Source organism: Crassostrea angulata, chromosome 7, assembly GCF_025612915.1.
Source record: "Crassostrea angulata isolate pt1a10 chromosome 7, ASM2561291v2, whole genome shotgun sequence".
NCBI lineage: Eukaryota > Metazoa > Mollusca > Bivalvia > Ostreida > Ostreidae > Magallana > Magallana angulata.
Window position 1 is genome coordinate 10,110,617 of NC_069117.1, and position 16,825 is coordinate 10,127,441.

At 34.3% G+C, this 16,825-nt stretch overlaps 2 protein-coding genes across 7 annotated transcripts in view; one reads left to right on the forward strand and one right to left on the reverse strand.

The window, feature by feature from the left end:
- Positions 1-10,189, forward strand: part of LOC128191876 (uncharacterized) — a 33,200-nt gene extending 23,011 nt beyond the window's left edge. For all 3 annotated transcript variants that reach the window (XM_052864224.1, XM_052864225.1, XM_052864223.1), the window contains 7 exons: positions 2,535-2,655; positions 3,008-3,184; positions 3,966-4,050; positions 4,223-5,096; positions 5,380-6,509; positions 6,633-6,764; positions 7,016-10,189. In XM_052864224.1, the coding sequence (XP_052720184.1) occupies positions 2,535-2,655; positions 3,008-3,184; positions 3,966-4,050; positions 4,223-5,096; positions 5,380-6,509; positions 6,633-6,753 (2,508 nt within the window). In that variant the 3' untranslated portion in view covers positions 6,754-6,764; positions 7,016-10,189. The remainder of the gene's footprint in view (positions 1-2,534; positions 2,656-3,007; positions 3,185-3,965; positions 4,051-4,222; positions 5,097-5,379; positions 6,510-6,632; positions 6,765-7,015) is intronic.
- Positions 10,190-14,124: 3,935 nt separating this feature from the next.
- LOC128191878 (brother of CDO-like) overlaps positions 14,125-16,825 on the reverse strand; it is a 52,173-nt gene continuing 49,472 nt past the window's right edge. For 3 of the 4 annotated variants that reach the window (XM_052864227.1, XM_052864226.1, XM_052864228.1), the window contains one exon: positions 14,125-16,819. In XM_052864227.1, coding sequence (XP_052720187.1) covers positions 16,683-16,819 — 137 coding nt within the window. In that variant the 3' untranslated portion in view covers positions 14,125-16,682. The remainder of the gene's footprint in view (positions 16,820-16,825) is intronic. The other variant, XR_008244479.1, reaches the window with a different exon arrangement.

Sequence of the window (16,825 nt, forward strand, 5' to 3'; positions counted from 1 at the left end):
TCTTCCATTTTTTAGATTCTGGAATGTGTTCAGAAGTGACAAATGCACTGTCTTTTATACACACTTGAATTTTAGGGAGTTAATTTTAATTAACTCTCCTATGCAGTTACTCAGACAAACCGAAAGTGAAACAGTATTTGGACCTCAGCACAAATCTTTGCTGCTGACAAGACTTAGTTCTTGAAAATAATTGATGAATTCGATGTAATGTATGCTAAAGCAATGTTTTTCAGGGAAACTTATTTATAAATACCTTGAAAATAGTCAGATTTTAAATGGTACGAACAATTTAAATATCTTTGGTAGTCGTATGTATTCCTACGCCAGAGTTCAATATAATCTCGTTCAACTCGACGCTCGGCTGTCACCATAAATCCTTGTCGGAGATTTACGGTGTCAGCCAAGCGTTTGGTTGAACGAGACTAGAGTTCAATATTGCTTGGATCCATACAATTTTCGAGAAATATTTCTATCACTGATACATAGTTTGAATGAATTAATTTTATCTTTGAATATTATTTAACATTATTCATATGGGGGTGTCTCGACATTCTTGTCGAAAAAGTCAAAAAATTCATATCATAAAAATGTGCGTAATTCAAAGTAGAAACTACATGTACCTACCGGTACTTGTCATGCAAAATAACATATCATTGATTTTAAAATAAATAAACATCGACAAAATCAACTCCCGTCAGTTCCTCAGTACTTAGTTTCTTGATGGGACTCAACATTCCAAAAAAAATTATGTTAACAAAAAAATTCCACAAAATCACACATGTAAATGCATAAGAAAGGCAAATGAAAGATTCATATACATGACTTTTCACACTGAATATGGATGATTTAAGTTACCATGATTTTAGTCATCCATATGGTGATTACATGTATGACTTTGCCTAACCTATGATGATTACATGTATGACTTTGCCTAACCTATTGGCAGTTCTTCACTTGATTTTTATCCCAAAAATTAGTAACCCATCATAAACCTGTAATACACTATCATTAAAAACAGTACATAATTTTTTTTTTATAAAAAATGCCATTGACATATCATTTTTTATTCAACATGTGAAAGCATATTAATTATTTGTAGACTCGCGATGTAGTAAAGATTTATGAAGATTTTCAGGTGGAACATTTCAGCCATTGGGCATGAAATACATAGGTGATAATAACCCTATTTCATCACTTGCTTCGTTTTCATCATTATCATCAATAGATCAGAACTACATTTAGACTTTATGGTCAATATCAGTGGAACAGCATAATTAGGCAGGACAAGCTGGATGAATTCTGTTGTATTCTGGTAAAGTGATAATCATGCAATGACGAGTAGATGTAAAGATTTTGTGACCCAAATCTCAGCTATGTTGGTTATGTGAGATAAGGCATGAAAAACATGGATAGGAAAACAAGATAATAGGACAAACTTAGTAAAAAAACTTGATCCTTTCAAGTTTTCATTCAGCTGTTTAATTGTCAGTCAGGTTATCATTAAGATGCTATTTTGCAAACTTGACCTAATGTCCTATACTCTGTCCCAAGATATCCTTGATTCACACTTTGCTTAATTACTTGATATTTATAAATACCTCAGAGTTCAAACGATGTTCATTTAAAAGTATGAAAAATTTCTAAGAGTTCTCTTTTGAAATGCTCCCTCTAGCTGATAAGGTTTCAATAAACGGCAAAAAAATGTGATGTATACGGGGATATTGTATTGCAACACACGCGGATGATAACGTTGAAAAACTGTGCGAGGTATTCCAAATGGAGAAAAGATATCAACGTTTTCCATTATAAATCACCATTGGAAATCAGTTTTCGTTCCTGTGAATTTTTCCATGTGAAAAATGATAAAGTTTAAATAAATTAATTTGGAAATTTTCTGTTTCATTTATTTCAATTGCACTTTTTTTCTAAGATATGTGTATTCCAAACTTGCTGCATAGATATCTTGGGACAGACTATAGATTTTAACATGTTTGTATTAATATTTCATTATTTGTTAGTTATATAGAACCATTTTAACAAGAGCTTGGACTTTTGATGGGAAGTAGCTATCTATTTCTTGCATCAAAACAAGATAAATGATGCTGGATTCAAGCAAAATATGCACTGATTGCAAAGTCGTAGCTCATGAGCTAGATAAATTGTTAATTTCAAAGATCCATGGCCAAGTGGCTAGCAGTGAAATAGGCCAGCCTACGTCACATTGCCGTTTGACACAACTACCCAAACTCCAAACTCTTGTTAAAATGGTTTTATGTTCCAAACAAGGAGGGAAGAAAGAAAGATGAGTTAAAACAACCCCCGTGACATAAAAGATATTTATCTGAATCTTGTATTAAATACTTGCATGTGAAGGAGAATTTATACATTACTGCTCTGTGATCAATAAGTTTCAAACTTGAAGAAAAAAAAACAGTTGGTTTTCTTCACTTTTAAGTGTTGTTTAGCTGGTTCCCTTATTTGCCTTGTCATTGCCAATATCAATATTTGGTATATATAACCTTTTTTTTTTTTAGACAACAAGCAGTGCTGGTTTCTTGCTTGACTCAATGTTCGACTTTGCTGATCGCTTCAACAAATTAAACCTCACGGATGAAGAAATTGCTATATTTTCTGCCATTGTTCTCCTCTCTCCAGGTAACAAAGATTTTAATCTATTGAGTAATTGAAAATTGGACATAGAAGCAATCTCAGCAAAAACACTAACCATGCAGAGAATTTCAATGCATTATGTATTTTATGCAAGAGTTGAGTGCATAGCATGTAAATATAAAAAAAAAACCAAACATCTATGAGACAGAGCTTGAGTGGAGAATAAGGATATTTATGAAATTATTTTTAAATTACTGAAAATATGAGTTAGGCCCTGTGTGAAGCTGAGCAAAGTGGCCCATGTGTTTCTTTTTTGTACATCGTAAGAAGTGCACCTTTCTTCTTCCGTGAATTTGACATTCTGTACACTGTATGACTGACATTACTGTATTTTCAGACCGGCCTGGCCTGAGAAATGTGGAGCAGTTGGAAAGCTTCCAGATGAAGCTGACTGAGTGTCTACAGTCCATGATTACAGCCAATCACAAAGAAGATAACACACTGTTTGCCAAACTCTTGATGAAAACAACGGACCTACGGACTCTTAATACTCTTCACTCTGAAAAATCAATTGGTATGAAATTTATTGCTATGCAATTTCATTTTGATTATAGCGCCCTATTTGACTGGAAAAAAATACTGTATAACAGGAAATTAACTCAATTAAAGTTAATTTTGGCTATATTTGCTTAAATAAAAAATCAACAATTTTAATCTAGTGAATATTTATTTGAGTATAATAATGATGAAGAATTAAGATTTTCTAAATCATCTATCCTGACAACACACAACACAAAATAAGTTTCAATTTTAATGGCATAACAGTATATAGTTGATCACGCTTAATATGATAGTTTCTTTGACAGAAAAAATTATGGTATTAAGCGGTCTATCATAATAACCGACCATGGCATTCACTTAAATCAACTATTGCGATTTGCTGCAAAATGAAAAACTGCGACCTTTTCCTACCCCAATTTTAACCTGCTATACAGTAGATTTTATCATAAAATGATGTTGGCAACATAACAATAAGACTAACATCAAAAATGTATCAGTCCACATAAAGTTATATTTGAATTTTTTTAAGTGCATTTAATATTCTTTTCAAAATCTATTCAATTTCTACTCATGGGTCTGAACAGTTTACACTTATATTAAATTGCCACAGTCCAGTGTATACAAGTATTGATTGTGTAGCTATTGATTTCATTCTGTTTATATATTATAATGGTATTGTTTGTGAAGTTAAGTAAGGTGTCACACATCATGCTGGCTTACTCTTTGTTGTATAAGCTCCAAGATTCTATTCTTGTTTTGCCTTTGATGATTATGAATCTTATACTATTCAAAAGGTCAAAACGAGAAAAATGGATCAGATAAATCACTGGACCAGACTACTGCCAACATGGACATGAATGATCAAGTGGATTCATCAATGTATGTCTTGTTATTACACTCTTCAAAATCATTCATTATATAATATTCAAAAACAAAAATCAAGTGTAAAATGTGGTAAAGGATAAAATACAAGAAGGAAAGAGATAGATTTAAGGAAGCTTAATTTCTTGAAACTTTGAACTGATTTATATAGAGTTGCTCATCTTTACAGATCAGAGGGATCAACTGTATCAGACAACTCTTCTATCCCCACAAGTCTGTCAGGAGCTACTGGCTACGACTCTGGCATCTTTGAAGGAGTACCCATAGTTCCTCAGCGTCACTCCTTGGAGACAACACATCCCCACTTGGTACTTAAAACACCATATGGAACTTTTTATCGAGAGGATTCACTTGGATACTATGGCCTGGTATCAGATCAGCCAATCAGAAGGTGTCACACACTGGAAAGAGATACTCTCTCCAGGCCGCGACTGCACACAATCGAAGAGCGTAGACGATACACACTGGACAAGGAGTACATGGACAGAAAGGTTCACACCCTCAGTGAGAGATTTCAGATGGAAAAAGCAGCACTGCGTGGAAACAGCATGCCCCCTTCTCTAGCAGGCAGTGCTGCCTCAAGCCCCATTCCTCCACAGTTCTTTCTGGACACTAGAAGTCCAGAGCTAAAACCTGTCACGTCTACAGAATCTCATAGTGCAAATAACAGCTTAAGAGGAAGCCCCATGTTCAGTTCAGATAACTTTATTCCCATTCCTTCAACGTCTCCAAAACCAGGATCCCCCAATTTCAGATCTCGCTCAGGATCCATGGGTATGGATGATTATTCTCAATTGCGTCCAAGGTGTTACAGTTTCCATATGAACAGTGAGGGTAAGGCGGCCCGCGACCCCTCCAGAGAAGCTCTGCAGGAGAGTTACACAATGTCAGCGGAGATGAGGCGAGGCAGTGTTGGGGCAGTGTACGGACTCCATCACAAGAAGAAGTCCTTGCTGGTGGATCGCCACCCTCGCTATCTGTCACGACTCTCTGACTCCATCGTCAAGAGAGTGGATAAAATTAAGAGCCAGGAGACTAAGAAAGTAAGTTACACTTTGTTTGAACTTGATTTGTTTTTTATTATTCACTAGAAAGCTGAAATTTGAAATTGTGCACAGTTTTGGTTGTTTTTTGTAAATTGTACCATAATAAATAGCCCCAACATCTGGACCAAAATAAATGTTATTCATTTTAATTTTTCAAAACTCATTCACTTGTTTTCAACTGAATTTAGAAGAGTACTTTGTTTCATTGAAGTTTGTCTGATGATTTGATTGATATGTTGGTTGTGTTTTCTCATTTGAATGTTAAAAATTCTAATTGCAGATGTCAGATTCTTATGAAAATCTGCCAGCTGTTCAGCTCCCCGTTCAGCCGGAGCAGGTCACTTGGCTCCCTCCCTCCACTTCTAGTCAAGTGTCTGCTGCAGCAGGAGCTCCCCCTACCCAAACTGTAGACCAGAAAAATCCAGATCCAGCCAGCACAGACCAGCCACTTCCTGGCTCCCCTGTCGCTATGGACATGGATGATGATCAGAGTGTGGATAATCAAGAATCCAGTTCTGTTTTCCACAAAAAGTTTGACAAACTGAGGAAGCATTTGATTCCTACGGATAATGAAGAGTCTGAGAGAAAGTCCAAGGAGGAAGAAGAAGTGATGTTGGATGAAGACACCAACGCCTCCACTCAAGACAACTTCATCAATGAAAGAAATGATGAATCCCAATCAATGGATGACATACCAAACAAAGACTTGGAGAAGTTACATATTAATGATGACATCAAAGATAAGAAGACCAAGTCTGCAGTGGAGAGCCATCCTCAGCTTCTGGCACACCTAAACTCAAGCACTCCCAGTCTGCAGATGGGCTTCTTGAAGCTTCCACTTCAGGTGTCTCCCAAACAAACAACGACAGCTTCATCGTCTCAAGTCTTGCTGAATATTCCCAAAGTCAGTGGCAGGCCATCTACTGTCGCCAAAGAACTGCCCACTCTTGCTTCTCAGCTAAACAGTGCTCCTCTTAGCCATGCTTCTCCTTTCAGTCGCCTTGTGGATCAGAGCAACCGCAGAGACAACATGCACTTGGAGACAATGAGCCACCTGAAGGACAAACTCATGCGCAAGTACGACAGTATGGAAAACTTGGACAAAACTGGTCAAGTCCCACCTCATCAGTCCCAGCAGGCCAGTGAAAACGACAAGCACCCCCCAAAGATCTCATCCTCAGCCTCTTCCCCAAACATCCCTGCCAGGCTCTACCCACCAGGCATGTGTTCTGACAATGTCAGTGGCATGTTTTCTCAGACGGGGATGCCTCACATGCATCCAGCCTTCATGGGATCATCTGGATCCGGATTTGTTCCCAGGATGTTCATTATGCCTGGTTACAATCAGCACCTGGCGGGAATGCAGCAGTTAGCGCAGATTTATGCTAAAAGTGTCGATCAAGAGAGAAGGTATGCTCAATATATTTTTAACGGTGAACAATTATTTTTATGTGTTTACAGAATGTTCTAAATAGGGTCAGAACTCGGAGATGAAATTTGTTTTTTTAATGATGTACTTTTTTTAACATTCAGAAAGGACCAAGTCCATTTGCAAAGTTCTGATGGAAGTGAAGAAGGAGACAGAAAAACTCATGAGGGAAACTACGGTCCAGAGCCAACTTTAGAGCAAAGAATTAAAACAGAAATGAACTGAGGTTACCTTTAGTAAGTACTGGGTTGGAATTGCTATGGAATTTAAAAGCTGCAGTGTTCAGACATTTAGGAATTACTTGGTTTGAGATAAAAGTATCACAATGATATCTAATGTATTTAAGAATTTTGGCATTTGGTTTATACATATATATTTTCAAATCCAACCAATTTCTGATAAAATTGAGTACTGTAATAATAATTAATATTCTTTGACTTATTCCAAGTAGTGTATCGTACTTTGATATGTGATTTTTTTTCTATAGCAAATTGAGATGCTTGCAGATCACCCATGGAGTTTTGTCATCACCAACACCTTTTCAAAAGCTTCTCTGTTTGACTTTTTGTCTCAACTTTCATCAAAGTGCTAACTGGTCCCCCGTCTTTTCTTGGGATCAACTGGTATCCATCCCCTCAAATTGATTCAGCAGTGCTGACAACTATGTATTACATGTAGTGTAACTTAGATACCGATTGTACATATGTGTTTAACAGTGAGAATGATCTATTTTTGGAGATTTGTTACTAGGAAGTTGGTCAGAGCTGGTACTCTTCTATATGTTGTCCACTCTGTGTTGTTACCTTTGAAACTCCTTGCTATCATTTTACCCTTTCCCCAGATCTCTATGATTTTTTAGCTCCTTATTTTAAAGAATGATATAAACTTGTTGTTTTTTATCATTTTATTCTGCCTTAGCATAACTGAAGATTATATCTGCCACTTTTTTCCTTTTTTGTAATGTTTTACTTGTGGATAATGATTACTTGTGTATTATTAATTAATATGTCAGGTAGTGTTATATACAATACTAAGTGACATACATGGTTATCACAAATACGATTTTCTACCAATCAAGATGCCATTGATATACATGTAGATTCTATGTATTTGTGGTGAATGTTCAAGAACTTGTTTGAAATGCAAATTGTTTTTTTAATGAACATTTTTGGATTTCTGTGGAATTTGATGAAACATTCACCGAGAAGCATTGACAGAAAAGACAATTTTTCTTCTGTATATGCCACTCAAAAACTACCATTTTGTGTATCTCTCTATGGCTAGCACATTTGAAGCTAAAAATCTACAACTCGACTTGAAGATACAAAATGTGTAAAGAGATTAGACATATTTTCTGTTACAAGCATGACTTGGCACCATTTCTTGTTCTGTACGTATGGGACTTTGAATAGCAATGGGTGCATCTGTACTTAGGCCTACGGAGAAGGGATGATGTGAAACTGCACCTGGACTATGTATTTAATAAGTATTACTCTTGATAGGTAGTATTATTACTGGCAAATCAGTTTGATTCTTTGTTTTGTATCAGTTCTTAAAGATGCTAACATTAAAACTTCTATTTCTATTTTTTGCCACTGCATCTTTTCTTTCTTTTCTGATTATGTTTGAAGGGGAGAAATTCATGCCTCTTGATTTCATATTGCTATTAGTGAAATTGTTCATAGATATTCACAAATTATATTTTATTTTATTTTGAACAGAAAGTAAGAAAGAAATTATAACTATGTACATGTACATACATGAAATGTTACGAACATTTCAAAACAAAAATAATATATACACTTCTCCTTTTTGTACAGTTGATGGTATGTATCTGATAATTTATTTGTTGACATTGCATTCATATAAAATGTGCAACCTTTTGACCTTGCCATAGAAGTACTATATATTAGTCCTTGTACAGTTGTCTTTATATGTACATATCTCATTATATATTGGTGTGCCCATCTATTTTCCATTTTGTGCTGTGAAATCATTGTGATGTTTTTGACCCTGCATGCATTGCTTATACAATGAGATTTATTTTATATATACGAATATGTATACATCTAACAGTCAAATTTGCAATAACACATTTTTTTTTAAAAATAGATTTCTGTTAATAGAGTTTATGATAAAAATGTGAAGAGATTGTTTTTAATTGAAACTGTGGCCAAAAAATTCTGTTGAATAAAACTTTGTCTTTTGGGGGAAGGGGGGGGGGATTGGGTGTTGTATATGAATCAAATTGCTTAAATTCTTTACAAAAACATAGGGTTAATGTAATTAAAAGGACATATGCATATGTACTCTCATTTGCATATACACAGGCTTTGCAAACAACATTTAACCCCAATTATTTTTTTTGGCAAATAGTCAATACTTTTGTAAATACTTTATATGATACCATGTGCTTATATCTCCTTGGTTTTGTGTAGAATGTCTTGTAAATAGCTGTGTTCTATGTTGTATACATATCTAAGGATAAAATATTTGGAGATATAAAATGATAGAATGTGTAGGATATCCACTGTTTGTGTGAAATAACTCAACGATTAAGTGCAATAATGAATATGAAAGTTAAAAGTTTCTCTGCATTTCATTTATGAAAATTTGGTCATTTCTCCCCTAAAATTTCTCTTATGAAAATATGGTGTACAAAAGACTATATTGTTGCTGAAATTATTCATTGCTTTAGATATCAGATGTTTTAATTAAACTAGGTTGTATCATTTTATCTTGGTGAGTGGAATGTTTGTAAAGAATAAAAGAAATGGAATTTTTCTTAAAGGGGCAGGGGTTGGGTTACAATTTCGGCAGTTGTTTGAAATCGGATTAAAATTAACAGGATCTTGAATAAGAATTAAATGATTAGATGGATGAATCACTTTTTTAAGTATCAATATATTATGCATACGAGCTATCCACACGCACACAAATTTACTACATTTTTCCCCCCAATTTCTTGTGCACATGCAGGGTACACTATTATCATGAGATCATCTCATTAATTTCATTAAAATGTGCATTACAGCAAAAATATGAATGATATAGAAAGTATAAGATATATCATATGTTATTATTTTCATTATTTAATTGTGATTAAAATTAATATGGCATGGTTAGTGCTTGTTATTTATTTAAGGAGGCAAAACAAGTTAGTTTTTTAAGTTGATTTTGCGAGATAATTGGTTTGAATGAGAACCATACCCATTATAAATAGGTATTGATAACAAATTAATTTATTTCTCAACATTGTTGATGTATTGCTTTTACATTTTATTAGCTCTACTTTTGTTTTCACTTTCATTTGACACCTAGTTTCTATTTTTAATTTTTTTCTCCCCTTTTAATGAATTGTTATTTTTCATACTACAGCATGCGTATAATAAAGTTAAGTGTGATTAATTTTTTTCTTGATAAGGAATGATTTTGTTTTGCTGTAAAGAATAAATGTTAATTTCTTGTGAGTTTATAAAACACATATTCTTAACTGGAATTTTTATTAGTGATAATTAAGGTACTTTGTTTTTGTTTTTTTTCTTCTTCAATTTTTTCATCATGTTACTTGAAGCTCATACAGTGTACTACATTTGTCGCTCTTGTAGGGTGTAGTAATTTGTCTGTTTATTAAAGTTCAGAAATAAATTGTTGTTTTATTTTTATTGGCTACATAGTGAAGAGAAGGGGGAAGTTGTTTCACAAGGCAAGCTTTAGACAGGTTAAATGGACAAAGGGGCAAAATATGGTGGTACATATATGTCACCTACACATAGATGGAATAGCATATAACACGTTATGCTTCTACCACTATTAACTTTGTTTCATCATTGCTGTGCCGTTGAATTATCATGTTCCTATTATGTGATGAAATATCGGGGCAAGTACTACTTTTGCTAATCAAACTAGCAGCTTAAAAATTAAAATGAATTTTAACGTTGAAAGGAAGGTATTCTTAAAGTTGCTGCTCGTTTTTTTTTTAATTTACAACAAACAACAACAACAAAATTGAAAACAAATACGACAACAAACAAATCGCAAAGTGGCGAGCTAATAAAGATGGCAATTAAGGTTCATTTCGATTTGAAGTTTGTATCAATTATCAAACTTTATGATAAAACTGTCATATGATACATGTATGTGTTTTTGTTTTAAAATTTAATAAGAGTTGTTAATCTAGTTTTAAAGGAAACGTTATATATAATGCTGGATCTTTGTGTGCTAAAGGCATTATCACACATGTTCTTAACAAACTCTTTTTCTGAATTGGCACAGAATCTGACGTAAATTGCTTTAGTCGATGTTGATGTGTGTATTCTTCCAAAATGTCCACATCCAATGTACCTGTATTTACGGTAATACACCAACAAGTAACAATTTTAAATGTTTCATTGTCTATCGAGTATTAAGAAAACTGATTGTTGATTCATATGTAAACAGATGACTGTACGGTGACGTTGATAAGTACTATTAAATGAACAAGTAAATAGTTATATACAAGCTGCGCAATTATTAGTCTGTCAATCACTCTGTTGGAAAATCCTTGGGAAATTAAAATTGGAATTTAATTGCGCAGAAGCATTATCTCACACGTCCAGGTGTGGGACAGTAATACTATATTCGTCATAATAACAGACTCTATGGAGTTCTGATAGTGCATGCTTGTCACAAAGTACATGTTTTCTGGCAACCTATAACCTATACTCATGTTTTTGTACTGATGCGGGAGATTGTAAGCCCGCATCCCCCGAAGCTGTGATGGACAGTTTTGATACTGTATTTAAAACAAAAATATTGTTTTGGAATCTGATCACTGAATCTACACTCATGACCAGCGCAGGTGGTTGTGAGTAACCGAAACTGTCTGTCCCAGCCGAAAGGGTATATATACGCATGTCAATTGTTTCACAAATCAGAACAGAATTGGATCAGAACAGATTTAATGTTATACCACTATACGATCCAATAAATTTGTGAAACTTATACTGGACATTTGACTTAGTCAATAGGAAGACAGACGGGGAGACCTTTGCGGTAAACGTCTTACATCTGTCTTAGTTATTTTGGTGCCGTGACCAGGATAAGCGAAGTGCAAAGGAAAGACAAGAAAAACTTCTCGAGGTAAGAATCCTTTTACATATCACTTATCGTCTTTGTTTTAGTGGTAATCTGAACAACGACTAACATGGCAACAGGTTATGATAGGGACGAATATAGAAAACAAATGGAACAGTTAGAACAAACCATGGCTAGTTTATGTCAAGATAATGGGGAACAGGGTAAAAGTCCTTCGGATAAGTCGCCATCAAGTAGTCGAGAATCAATTCATGAAACTAGGGAGTATCAGTTCCATGAACCCAGACATCCGAAGCCGGATGACGAAAAGGATTTTTTTATAAGTCAAGTAAAGGCGGTGACAGCCGCTCTAGCAGTGCCCTCATCCTCCGTAATCACTCCTTTTGAGGGGGACCCCAGAAAATTTAAACAGTGGCTAAAAGAGGTAGAGAAATATGCGGTAATGTCCGGAAAACCGGGGCAAGAAATCCCGATGTTAGCATATATAACTAGCAAAGGGTCCGTAGGGGATTTTATAAAAAGGTATCGACGAAACGGCAGCAGCCGAAGAAGTGCCATCATGGCATGATCTTAGGGCCTCATTGCAAAATAGATTTGCAGAAATAATGGACCCCATCATGCATTAGCGGTGATGCGGAGAACAAGACAAAACTATAACTTGATACTACCTCTTTAAAAAGAGACTGGTACGTCACTGGAAAGTTCATCCGAATTAAGGGGGATCAAGGATGCTTTCCTGCTCTGGGCACCAGGCAGAAGAAATCTCCCTTCGGGATATTTTTTTTGTTTGGGGGATGTATGTAAACAGATGACTATACGGTGACCTTGATAAGTACTATTAAATGAATTATTATTAAAAAATTTAACAATTAAAACAATTTTAAACAATCTGCGCAATTATTAATCTAATGTTATACCACTATACGATCCAATAAATTTGTGAAACTTATACTGGACATTTGACTTAGTCAAAAGCAAGGCAGACGGGGAGACTTTTGCGGCAAACGTCTTACACATAGCTCTGCTGAAACTAACAGGACTGAAATCTGCAAGATCCATTTGTAACCAGTCGAAACCTTCAGCAGCCGAAGAAAAATCACAAACTGCAAAAAATATTCATGGTGATTCAGACTAAAACTCCCATATAAGACCTCTATCTAACGTACTGATGTATGATATTTCTTTGATGATTCATGCGGATATGAAGGTAGAGATTGTTGCATATCCTCCAATTACAATTATTGTTAAAGACCACCAGCTGCATGAGTACAATATTAACCAAGCCTAAAGGCCAGCAAATTGTTGTCTATCACTCAGGCAATTACCCCTTACAAATCATCTACATGTATATTTAAAATTTATCCGTGTGGATCAAACCATTTTTAGCAATCAAATTCAACCCCTTTTTTAGAACACTTTTTATTTTAACAAATAAAATGCTTTTTTGGTGAATCATTGAGTGACTTATTCCACCTTTATTATCTAAATTCACGGTTTTAAACTGTAATTTGCACAAACTATATGTAATTAAGAGTTTTTAATCATAGTTTCATTATAATCGTAAAACTATATTTATCAGATACACTATGTTTCACATTCATTAATGATCGTTTTCAGCAGTATTCTATTGTTATCTTTGTAATAAACGATATATAACAAATGAAAACTTTTATAACAAACAATCGTAAACGAAAGATGACGAACTATGACTTAACCATTTGTCGATCACATTATCATCGTAAACTATACTTTACATTCGTAAACTAAAACAGCTGCTATACATACCGTTAGATTATGAATCTAAATATCCTTTATTGCCGCTTTCTATATAAAACCTCGAGAATCGCATCTTTGATTGTTACAGAACTATTCTAACTATAGTTTCAATTATAAATTATAGTTTATTGTGGTGAATTACAGTTCCAGGTAACTATGCGTTAATATAAAATTTGTCGTTAAACTGTATTTTGTATTACATTCCAAGTGTAAAAATGTGCTTATTTCTGTGAATTTGGCGCCTTAAATGTCTGTAAAATGACATTTGTTAATTTATTTTAGAGTTGTAAACCGTAATTTACAAATTGCAAAATCGTATTTCGCGTCTCGAACTAGACGGGACTGTTTATCCGAGTATTCGACACAACGAGGGCAAAAAGTGTTCGAGATATCAAAGTTCAGCTGTATTTATTAAATGCAATATTTCTTGTATAGTACAATTCCATGCTTACAATAGCCGCAGAAATGTAGCTCTACGGGGAAGGGAAACCGGAATATTACTTATATCCCCCCAAGAGCCATACAGTATATTATTTTTATTTTGCTCTGCTCTGTGTGTAACTTTTTTGTTCCTGTTGATGTTAAAAAGTTTGATGGTTTTCAGTTTTACCCATTTGGCTAATTCGGATATGGAAAAGATTGAGAAAAAAATTCCGGCTTTCTTTTATCAGTACATGTATCAGCAAATTCAACCCCTGTCTTACTTTTGCTCTTGTGCACTCTCAACAGATAATAAAAAGGAAATGTGCATTCTTGATACAATTTTAATTGAGTATTTATCATTTTTCAACAATGCATACACAATATTCATTCATAATATATAACATTTTGGACAACAATCTCACCTTAACTTAACACAGAAGTAAACAATCAGATTTATATCACATTACTGCTGTGTGAAGCTGACATCACAATCTACTAGCTCAGACTCTTTCTACTCTAAAAATTCCTGATATGAATCTGATAACAATCGATTCTAACAACAGATTCAATTAAATAATGGTCGTCTAATGTAAACAAAAAATGAGACTTTTAAAGTACAGTATTTCAACACTGAACTCCATAGGAGTATGGTAACAATCTTCTACATTTTAATGTTTAATCGTTTGTTGTTGCCAGAAGATAAGTGTTTTATTTAATTTTTTTAATTCAAATGCTTCAAATCTATCTATAACAATCTTTGTTATAGATAGTTTTGAATTCTTTCTATTACATAACTTTAATATAACACATATTCCAGAGCTGGTAGACTTTGATGTCAGCATTACCAATAGTACATTTTTGTATCAGACTGTTTTTTTTATAACTGTTTTGCTGTAGTAAGCATTGCCTGTGTGTAAGAAATATGGATGTAGAGCAATAGAGAATACCCAATATCACAAATCTTGGATCAAAACAAGAAACAAATAGAAGCAACAATGGGTACACATGAAATGCATACATGTGTCCTAGTTAGTTAAAGCAAACATTTTGGGACAATGCAATATAACTGCAAGGCTAAATTAATTTTTTAACATTGTATTATTTATTTAATATGATTTTGCCTATATTTGCATCTACATGTAAGAAAGCAACTTGTAAGGAGTTCTGGAATAGAAAAATAAGCACAATTTCTGTAGTTGATGCTGCTAAGCATAAATCTCTTGTTGAATGTTTTTAAGAAAATATTTATTTCCAGTGTGTATTTTTCATGCCATCTCATCTTGACACAAATATCCATCCATTCTAATAAGCATATATGTCTCTTTCTCTCTCATTAGCATTTCAAACAAAACTTACAGCCAGGCACAAACCAAATTAACTTAAAAAGAAACAACAGAAAAGATTTAATACTGAACATAACACGACAGATCATAACATCGACGTCTCTATTCCTCAAAGTGACGGCACAGCTTACAAACAGTTTCATAACCAGTAAATAATAAATGAACCTTTGTAAAGATCATTCTTTTCTTGAATTGTAGAGCCTTGTGTTTATAAATTTCATTTGAAAAAGTTTTCATGAAAGAAATCTGAAATTTCTTGAGTGAAAAATGTTAGAAATACTACAAGAACGAGGAATAGAAAACAGGTTATTTTTCTTCTTCGCAGGCGACAAGTCATATTAACAGGATAAATTAAAGATCAATATGGTAATTCTCGTTATCTCGTCATTTCAAATGGCATAATGGACATACATATACATATAAACAAGGACAGTAATTACACATTGGTGAATTCTAGTGAGTTTTACCCTTTGAAAATGTCCTCCTTCACACTCCATAGGAGAACAATCATATTTCTACATCACATGTTTAAAGAAAGATATTGCATCGTCACACTCACACACCCTTACTGTACACATACATCCAGCGACTTTTGTTGGTCTTTAAATCTCAAGCATGGCCGATGTAGATACAAGTGGACATAAATCTAGACTCAAGGAATATCAGTGTGTCATGTTAAACAACCTTTTAATATTAAATGCCACTTTTATGATCTACTTTCATTTCTCAAACATACGACAGATAAAAATTATAATTTTACCGACTTGATTAATTAAATCTTATTTGACATTATTGTAAAAAGAACTTTCATCCACAAATCCCTGACATCTGACTAAGACTGGCTATAATTGAATGAACTGATGATAAGAAGCCAGACAAGAGAGTTTGTTTTTACATTTGACTCACGGAATTTCAACTTCTTAAAAGGCTAATAAAAATTTGAATAAGACAAGACATAGACTTTTTCTCCACCTAACTAATGTTCCATCCACTCCTGCACTTCACCACACACTACAATAACACAGATCACATTGTACGCTTGCTTTCCTCTTTGGCTCTCTTGAAATTTTTTAACTAACTAAAAAAAACTGAGGTAATATCATATTGTGTAGTTATTACAGTCTTAATTAAAATACACAGGTATGCAAACATTCTCGTTAATGTACAAAGTAAGACGAAATAAAAACAATACAGGCCATGTGATGTTTGGTGTGAATACAAATAAAAATTCTCGTTAAACAAATCAAATAGGGTGGCTCAATCAGACTCTCTCAATAGTTTGTTTCAACCATGTTGAATCCGTCGAGTGCACTTGCTCTACCCACGAGCAACTAACACAAGCAGATGACGACCAACATTTGTATGGTGACGGACACAGTCAACCCTGCATGGTCATCCCCAGTGGAGGATTTTTTTCTAGGAGGAGGGGATTCTTTGACGGGCAATGAAAATTCTGGAAGTCAGAGCCTCACACTGTTGATGTCCCCTTGAGGACTCTGTGGCAGAGGATGAAGAGTTCCCAGACAATGGACGATGTCATAGCTCCTCATTTGATTGTGTTAACTGAGAATTTGGAGAGGAGGAGGTAAAAGTCTGAGTTTGAAATGAATTCTGACCAGAAATCTGAGATGAACTTAATGCTCTGTCATAGGAGGAGAACTCTATTGTTCCTTCTGAAA